The sequence below is a fragment of the Humulus lupulus genome, chromosome 6 (assembly GCF_963169125.1).
Source record: "Humulus lupulus chromosome 6, drHumLupu1.1, whole genome shotgun sequence".
NCBI classification, from domain to species: Eukaryota; Viridiplantae; Streptophyta; class Magnoliopsida; order Rosales; family Cannabaceae; genus Humulus; species Humulus lupulus.
Window position 1 is genome coordinate 125463710 of NC_084798.1, and position 10298 is coordinate 125474007.

The 10298-nt window shown below is 35.6% G+C and overlaps 1 protein-coding gene across 1 annotated transcript; it reads left to right on the forward strand.

Annotated features, from left to right (window-relative positions):
• The first annotated feature begins 3468 nt into the window (after positions 1–3468).
• On the forward strand, positions 3469–5349 carry LOC133785436 (uncharacterized). Its single transcript, XM_062224669.1, has 4 exons — positions 3469–3798; positions 3924–4220; positions 4549–4791; positions 4909–5349. Exons 1-4 carry the CDS (start codon positions 3469–3471, stop codon positions 5347–5349), a joined length of 1311 nt encoding a protein of 436 aa, XP_062080653.1.
• The last annotated feature ends 4949 nt before the right edge of the window (positions 5350–10298 follow it).

Genomic DNA, 10298 nt, shown 5'->3' on the forward strand with positions numbered 1-10298 from the left:
GTGGGTAGCTTTCTCAAAATGCTCATTCCAATGGAACCACCCCTTGACCTTGGAGTGGTCGAAGCTGGCTAGAAAATACAATCAAAATTCATGTGTTGCAACCTTTGGCTAGCTTGTGAGGCAAGCTAGCGTGTAGTATGGCACTAAAACTTCGACAACGAGGTCATTGGCTGGTGAGCTTCCTAAAGGGCTTGCACATTGCTATGGATATATGTGAAGATCGATAAAGCTGGTGAGAAAGAAGAAAAATATTGTGCAAAAATTGGCTTCTCAATATACATTAGTGACATTATTATAAATAAAATTTCCCACATTATTTTTGTAAATAAAGTTTAAAAGTCATTTATGGATGCAAACATTCCTAAATTTAATGGGTTTTTATATTTTAAATTAGAATATACAAGGGTTGATATTATACTTAACCATTCACAAAATGTTGCATTAAGTGGTATTGGACACAACATATAGAAATATAGGGAGACTAGTACCATATGATACCCAACACCACTAGAAGTGACATTATAAGTGTAGGTGCATTTATAATCATTGTTAACAATGTTTTATTCCTCTGGTGACAGTCTATGGAGCATTATTTTTAAGCGGCCTATTTGTGGGAGCAATCTTCTACCACGAGGCCTCCATCAGGTATCTACTTTGGCCTGACCTATTCCCATGCCCTCAAGGGGTGAAGACTCGTAATATTGATCCAAGGGGCATCATCCACCCCTGGGTTGTTTACTTCCATTATTAGCTTCTTCTAGCCCATCCTTGCTTGATACTTCTTGCTCCAAAGGGTCATCCCTTTAGCCATCTGCCATAGGCTAGACCCCCGGGGCTTTCGTACCCTTAACTAATTCTCAAGCACAAACTTGTGTATTAAGTTGTTCTGGTGCAAAGGGAATGAATTCTCTTTTGTAGACATTAAGGTGAGCTCTAGGATTGTTGGATTAAGAAGGGTTCTCAAAGAGAACCCTCATTGTTGTATTAGATCGTAGGAGAATGACTACCTCACAAGCCTACATTTAAGGGGTCATTCCTTAGAAGGTGAAAATGAAATAACACCCCACTAATGTGTCGGATAAGGGTGACACCCTCTAGTTGATTGACGGGTCTAGGCAGCGAATACAACATTTTCCCAACTAGTCTACACTCTGAGCATCCTTCTTGGCTGGTTAAAATCAAGCCCTTAATCATTTCAACTTCATGACCGGCTCAAGGAAAGACACCTTTTGTGAGCAATGGGGGAAGAGCCCTAAGACAATTGGGATGAGCTCGAAGAGAAGATCTCAGACTTTGGGAAATGATCCACCCAACACAAGGCGTGACCGCACAAATGAGCTAGGTCAACTTAACACCACTACCTTATTTTGGGCCTAACTATTGGGCTTGCAGAAAACACTACAATTTTCCTATCTTCTAACATGTATAAATATATATATTATTTAAATAAAACATTACATATGTTTTAAAAACAATATTCTACTTTTGGAAATAAAATTTTATTTGAAAGTCATTTGAAGAAATTAAATACTTTAAAAATAAAATATAAAATATAATTTAAATATTTAATAAATTACTATTTATAAGTATATATATAATTTATTTAAAATATTTTAGAATAAAATTATTTCCAAACGTAAAATAATATTTTTAATGATTTTTTTTAAATTTAATAAAACAATTTTACAGATTTTGATAGAATATTTTTAAATGTAAAAATAATGTAAATAAAAAGAAAGAGTTATTGTCTTATTAAAATTATGTTTTGAAAATAAATAACCTCAATGGAATATTTTGTAATACTCGGTAAAGTATACGGATATAATTTGATATTAATGAAACCAGACGGTGTAAATGTATAATTAAGCAAAAATATATAAATAAAAAATAGCATATATCCGTTATAACTATAAATATATGTCAATAAATAATAAAATCACTAAATAAATTATAAAAATAAATTAATCATACATTAACAAAGTACATAACTTAAATTTCTCAATTTATTATGTTCCATTTGTATAATCTATAAGATACCTAAATTTTTTATTTGTAACACTTAAATACCTAAGTTTTTTTAGGAAACATATCATTTTGGCCCCTGTATTTTTTCCGAATACGCGATCGCGCCCCTGTATTTTGTTAAATGACAATTCGGACCATATGTTTTACAAAATAGATTTATAGTACCCTAGACCCAATTTTTGTCAAAATATTTTCAATAGAAAGATCAATTATCGGGTCGTTAGTGATGCGATGGGTTAAGAGAAGTGGAGAAAGTGGTCGAGGAGCTGAGAATGAAAGATTATTTTTGAATTTTTTTTACCAAAATTGGGTATAAGGTACTATTTTGATCAATTTTGTAAAACACAGGGTTTGAATTGTCATTTAACAAAATGCAGGGGCCGATTGCGTATTTGGGAAAAACACAGGGGCCAAACTGGTTTTTTTTTTTATGGAAAAAATACATTCCATCACATATTCTTGACATCCGTAAACACCTCGACGTTAAGTGATAGATAAACACATACGTGACTTCCTCTAATTGGTCCATATCAATAATTTTTTTTATTTAAAAATTCCTTTAAATATTTAAAAATATATTAAACATTCAATTTTTAAAATAAATTTAAAATTTGAAAACATATATAAAAAATATAAAAATATAAATTTTTTTAAATAAAATCAAATTTTAAAGTCAAATCTTAAAACAAATTAAAACACTTTCTAAAACAAAGTCTGAAACTGAAATGAAAAAAAAATCAAATCATTCGTTTTAGCATGTTTGGGATGGGTAGAACTTACATCGTTTAGTAGCAGATTTGGGATGGGTAGAACCTACACCTAATAGGTACCCAAACTCAAAGGAAACCCTAAAAATATAAACTCAAGGTCATCAAAGTGGTGGTTACAGATCTGGGATGGGTACAAAAAAAATTGTCAAGGTTGCGACAGTTTGGAGGCCATCTGCAGGAATCTGGTGTGCCTTCCACCAGAATTTGGGTTCCACGGGGATTTGGATGAAGGCCATCACAGCATCAAGGTCCTCCTCCTGCTCTTCTTCTCCTCCTCCTCCTTTTTTTTTAACTTATTGTGGGTATGGTAGCAAGTTGTGTTTTGAAGCTTTGATTTGTGAAATTTGGTTGGGGAGTTTGATGAATATTAAGAACATAAAGAAGATGAAGATGAACATTAAGAACGTTAGCGAATGCTATTAGTGGAATATCTTTGTAATTACTTTGTAATTATTTTCTAGGCTACGACATCTCAAGATGAGTTGATTTTTATATACTTTTCTATATTAGTTCATTTGTTTCCTAGATTAGCTTTGTTATTTGTGTGAATATTCTTGGTGTACAAGGATCATTAGAATAGCTTTGTCTATATATATATTCATGGTTTTGGCCAAATTCAACAATAGAGTATTATTCCACAAAACTCTATATGGTATCAGATTAACTCTAAGACATGAGACGACGAATATCTTCCACCATGAAATTCGACTTTCGTTCTCTAGTCAAGGGTGACGACAATGCCACCAAACCTCTTGACTCCACATCACCCTACTACCTCCATCCCTCCGATGGACCACAAATCACAATTTGTTCCATTGTCTTACGTGGTGAGAACTATAACGAATGGGTTCGTTTGATGCGCAATAATTTCTGTGTAAAGAACAAACTAGGCTTCCTCAATGGAACCATAACCAAGGCAAAGGAAGGAACTCAAGAAGCGTCCTTATGGGTGACGGTTAATTCAACACTTATGGGATGGGTTCATAATAATCTTGATCCAGTTGTACACTCCTCCATTCTGCAACCTACGATGTGAAAGACATGTGGGATGATATTTGACAACGTTTCTCGATAGGAAATGGTCCGAGAATCCATGAGTTAAAGACTCTTTTGGGTGCTGGAAAGCAGCGCGGGAAGCCGGTAGTGAATTACTACATCGAACTACGAAATATATGGGATGAACTTGTGGGATATTCTACTGTTCCAACATGCACTTGTGCCGTTGCTACTGCCTTTATTCAAGAGAAAGAGAATGAAAAGGTACATGATTTTCTTGCTGGTTTGGATTCCACTCTTTATAAACCTGTTGTCTCAAACATTTTGATGTTGGATCCTTTGCTGATCTTAAACACAGTCTTTGCTAAAATTGTGACTGAGGAACATCGCCAAACTATTGCTCGTGCCCATAAAACCAATTATGATGTTGTCGGTTTCGCAGCGCAAGGGGCTGCTAGGGGGCTGAATGAACGACCTCGAACCAACGGCGTTTTCTCTCATTGCGCCAAGCCTGGACATGAACAAGAAATTTTTTTACAACTGATTGGGTACTCAGACTAGTGGTATTTCGAGAACCACACTAATGTAGGGCAAGGTAGAGGCGGAGGCAAGTCTAAACAGGGGGAGGAAAGAGTGGTGGCAAAGGAGGTCGCGGGTAGGTAGAAAACACCGCTGCCACCACCACATCGAAGCTTATTGCTCAGGCACCCATACAAGATTCAGATTGTCATGGCATTCAAGTCTCTTAGATGATCAGTGGGCTACGCTTGTGAACATGCTCAACACTTCAAAAGGGCAGTCTTCTTCAATCGAGAAGTTGAGTGGTAAGTTTAGTTCTTTTGCTGAATGGATCATCGATACCGGATGCTCAAATCACATGATTGGTAATGCTAAATTATTTAGCCAATTATTTGATGTTTCTCCTACTTCTATTGGGTTGCCTAATGGTAAACAAATCATTTCCACTAAGGAAGGCACGATAACTTTGAACAAATATATGGTGCTCCGTAATGTATTATATGTTCCGGATCTTACTTGTAATTTGTTGTCAATGTCTCATTTGCTTGCCGATCTATCTTATCTTGTCACTTTTACTGAAAAGCTTTGCAACATATAGGACTATGCTTTGAGGACTCTGATTGGAGCGGGTGATCAATGTGACGAGGTTTATTGGTTACGACCCTTGCGACAACTTCAAGCTTATCAAGCAACTGTGGAAGAAAAAAGAGAATTGTGGCATCAACGGCTGGGACACCCTTCTCGGAAAGTAGACTTCCTTTTGCCTAATATTATTAGAAATAATGGAAATAAGGATGTTAATGTTATCCATGAAGCTTGTGATATTTGTTTAAGAGCCAAGCAAACCAGAAGAGTATTTTCTTTAAGTAATAGTAGAGCAAAAGATGTTTTTGATTTAATCCATTGTGATATATGGGGTGTGTATACTTTGTCTGCTAGTTGTGGTGCTCATTATTTTTCAACTATTGTTGATGATTGTTCTCAAGTCGTATGGGTTTATTTGATGACTACCAAATCTGAGGTGCCTCAACTTATTTAGGATTTTTGTAGAATGGTTGAAACTCAATTTGATAAGCTATTAAAATTCTACGAAGTGATAATGGAAAGGAATTTACATGTTTTTATCGGTGTTATGCAGACAAAGGTATTATTCATCAAACCTCATATGTAGACACTCCACAACAAAATGGGCGAGTAGAACGTAAACATAGACATATTCTTAATGTGGCTCGGGCATTACTTTTTCAAGACAATCTTCCTATTTCTTTTTTTTTGGGGTGGGGGGGGGGGGGGGGTGGGGGAGAGTATAAAGACGGCTTCCTATGTCATGAACCGAACCCCTACCCCATTGCTCAATAATAAAATACCATAAAGAATTCTCTTTGAATCACCTCCTAAGTATGATGCCCTTCGTTTATTCAGTTGTCTATGTTTTGCCAAAAATTAACTTCGTGTGAAGGATAAGTTTCGCACTCACTCTCGTCGATGTGTGTTTGTGGGGTATCCATTTGGTAAAAAGGGGTGGCGTTTGTATGATTTAGAGGAAAAAGTGCTCGGGAAAAAGTGTTCAAGAACTTTTGAAGTATTATTTCCTGTAACGCTTGAGTGGGAGTTTTTTAATTGTTTCCCCAACTGACATGGTTCACATTAACTTGTAGATTCTTTACCCAATTTGGGTAACCCACGAACTAACCCTGCACTTGCAATCTTTTTTAAACTTTTGAAATTTATGTGACCCAGTTTTTCATGCCATAAGTCAGTGGTATTACATATAGCTGAATGACATGTGAGGGTTGGCGAAAGAGTATAGCAATTATCAATAGATCTATATCATTTCAATACACTCATACCATTTTGATCAATAACATTGCAATCATCACGAGAATAATTTACTTTGAAGCCTTGATCACAAATTTGACTTACACCAATTAAATTAGCCTTAAGGCCTTCAACAAGCAAAACATTTCTCAATGTTGGTAATCCATCAAGACTTAGGGTACATTTTCCAACAATATTACCTGACATACCATCACCAAAAGTTACAGCACCACATTTCGAACATTTGAAATTAGTGAGTATATTTGCATCACCTGTCATATGTCTAGAACATTCACTATCAAAATACCAAGAGTTAGAGGCACGAGATTTATGACAAGTAAAAGCAGCAACACAATTTGTTCTTGAGTTTTCAATCCAAACACTTTTTGAAGGTTTTTTCATCACAACCTGTTTTGTTTTACTATAATGATTTAGATAATTGTTTTTGAAAAAATTCATCATAGTAAAACATCTGGGACGGATGTGCCCTTTCACTCCACAAAAATGGAAAATTTGAATGAACTGATCTGTTGTATTTCTTTTGAGAAACTTGGCATGTTTAACAGATGTGGGAACATATTGGACTTTTGAAACATCACCTGTCTGAGATGTACCTGCAGAAACATTAGTGGTTGACCCAGAATGAATGCCAGATTTCACAAAAATGGTTTTTCCTTTCGATTTAAAACCATCAGATCCTAATAAATTACCAGCTTTTTGTCCTGCACCAATAACATCATCCAAGATCCTAGAATTTGGATTAAGCATTTTAACACCTTTTACCATGTGGTTAATTTCATTTGATAATCTCTTAATTTCACAATCTTTGGCAATAACTTTATCCTCAAGATTCTTCACAGTATTTTCAAGTTCATCATTCTTTTCCTGTAATGATTTGTTATTGTTTGCCATTAAGAGATTATCAGAACAAACCTTTAACCATTGATCATACATATCTTTGTATGATTCTTTTAAAGAGTCCTCATCTAGATCAGACTCACTGGATTCACATTCAGAATTTTCTTCATGAACTGTGTTGTTCAAACAAACAACCCTTTTATTAACCTAGGAATTTAAAGTTAATCCAGAAACAACAGAGGTTAAGGCAATGTTTGAGTTATCTTCTTCATCGCTACTTTCAGAGTCCTGATCACTCCAAGTAGCTACCATTACTTTTTTATTTTTCTTTAGTGTATTTGCACATTCAGATTGAATATGACCAAATCCTTCACATTCCTTGCATTACACACCTCTTTTATTGCTATTGTCAAAAGGTATAGAGAATTGATTACCTTTGGAAGATTTGAACGTGGATTTTTTGTTACCAATCTTTTTCATGTATTTTTGAAATTTTTTGGTCAGCAAGGCCATTTCTTCTTCACCATCATTTTCATCTGAATCTTTCATTTTGATGATTTGAGAGCAACTGATTTTTCTTTGGGAGCACTTGGTTTTTCCTTTTGACGAATTTGCTAATTGAGTTCAAACGTTCGCAATGAACCCATCAACTCCTCTACTTTCATTATGTCGAGATCTTTTGCCTCCTCAATTGCTATGAGCTTTGTTTGAAACCTGTCAGGAAGCACTCTAACGATTTTTCGAACTAACACATTATTTTCAAATTTTTCTCCCAAAGAAAAATATTCATTAGCTATATTAGACAGTCTTTCATAGAAATCTGTGACAGACTCAGTTTCTGTCATTCTAAGATTTTCAAATCTTGTAGTTAGCATAACAAGCCTAGAACGTTTTACATCAGCAGTACCTTCAAATTGAGTTTGAAGAATTTCCCAAGCTTCTTTGGCAGATTCACACGAGGATATTAATTTTATGTATCCGTCACCAACTCCATTAAAGATAGCATGCAAGGCTTTGTTGTTATAACTAGACAATTTATCTTCAGTATCGGTCCAGTTAAGTTCAAATTTTATCGTTGTTACATCATTTGATTCAGATGGAGGAGTCCAACTGGTTAAGATTGATCTCCATGCCTTTTCTTCTTGAGATTTAATAAATGCTCTCATCCTAACCTTCCAATAAGGATAGTTGGAATCATTCAGTAAAGGAGGGCGAGTTATAGAACCACCTTCTGCAAAGAAAGACATTTCACTAGGCACAAAACAAACAGAAAAATACAAGATCTCACTAAGAGTTTAGTTACCTGCTCTGATACCAAATGAAATTCCGTATTTTAATGTTACCAAGTGATTTAAAATAAAAAACTTAATTAAATGTGGAATACTGATTAATTTTTTTAGACAGATTTCAGTTTTGTTCACACTACTTATGCAACTGTTTAAACAGAAATAGAAAAACAGGTAAAAATTCAACACACGAGAATTTTTACGTGGTTCAGAAATCTTTTCACATAACCTACAGCCATGGGGCCATGCCCAAAGCATAAACCAGTTAGTTAAGAAACAATGTGTACAAAAGCCAAGCAAACTAGAAGTGTGTTTTCTTTAAGTAATAGTAGAGCAAAAGATGTTTTTGATTTAATCCATTGTGATATATGGGGTGTGTATACTTTGTTTGCTAGTTGTGGTGCTCATTATTTTTTAACTATTGTTGATGATTTTTCTCGAGTCATATGGATTTATTTGATGACTGCCAAATCTGAGGTGCCCCAACTTATTAAGGATTTTTGTGGAATGGTTCAAACTCAATTTGATAAGCATGTTAAAATTCTACGAAGTGATAATGGAAAGGAATTTACATGATTTTATCGGTTTTATGCAGACAAAGGTATTATTCATCAAACCTCATGTGTAGACACTCCACAACAAAATGGGCGAGTAGAACGCAAACATATACATATTCTTAATGTGGCTTGGACATTACTTTTTGAAGACAATCTTCCTATTTCTTTTTTTTTTTGGGGGGGGGGGGGGGGGGGAGGGGGGGAGAGTATAATGATGGCTACCTATGTCATCAACCGAACCCCTACCCCATTGCTCAATAATAAAATACCACACAGAATTCTCTTTGACTCACCTCCTAAGTATGATGCCCTTCGTGTATTCAGTTGTCTTTGTTTTGCCAAAAATCAACCTCGTGTGAAGGATAAGTTTCGCACTCACTCTCATCGATGTGTGTTTGTGGGGTATCCATTTGGTAAAAAGGGGTGGCGTTTGTATGATTTAGAGGAAAAAGTGTTCTTTATTTCTTGAGATGTTGTTTTGTGTGAACAATAATTTCCTTTTTCCACTGAAGTCTACTTGCATAATACTGATGATGAGTTTGAAAATAAGAAGTATTATGACAGTATGACTTGTTTTAAGGATACTCCCTTAGCAAGGGGGAGTGAGGAGCACTCAGGTATAGTAGAAGAAATTGATAGCGGGATTGAGCAACACGTCACACCACCTGCAGGTGGTGACTTGGATGTTGTCCAACAACTTGGTGCCACTTCGGATTTTGGAGATGTTGTGCTTAATAAAGAAAATGTTTTGCGTGAAACTGGTCGAGATCATCGAATAAAGAAACCTTCTAGTAAACTCAAGGGTTTCATCACTAACATCGTTCGTGTTACAAACCCCGTCACCACATCTGTCCTTGCTCCAAAAAAGTCCTCATGTACTCATTTTTCCATTGCTTATTATGTAAATTGTGATAAGTTTTCTGTGAGACACACTCGTTTTTTGGCAACAATTAATACGGGAACTAAACCCACCTCTTTTAAATAATCTGTTAAGGATTTTGGTTGGCAAAATCCTATGCAAGATGAAATTAATGCACTTGAGAGAAACGAGACTTGGACTTTGGAGGACCTTCCCCCTGGAAAGAAAGCGATAGTTGTAAGTGGGTCTATAAAGTCAAGTATCGATATGATGGTACAATTGAACATTTGAAAGGGCGCCTAGTGATCTATGGGAATCAGCAAATTTTTGGACTTGACTTTAATGAAACATTTCCCCCTGTAGCTAAAATGGTCATGGTTCGCACATTTTTGCTATAGCAGTGGGAAGAAAGTGGGAACTACACCAAATGGATGTGAATAATTCCTTTCTACATGCTGATCTTGATGAGGATGTATATATGCAACTCCCTCCGTGTTTTAACTCTGCTGCTTCGGGTAAGGTGTGTCATTTACGTAAGTCATTGTATGGACTCCGACAGACGCCTCAGAATTGGTTTGCTAAGCTCTCGACTGCTCTGAAGGACATTGGC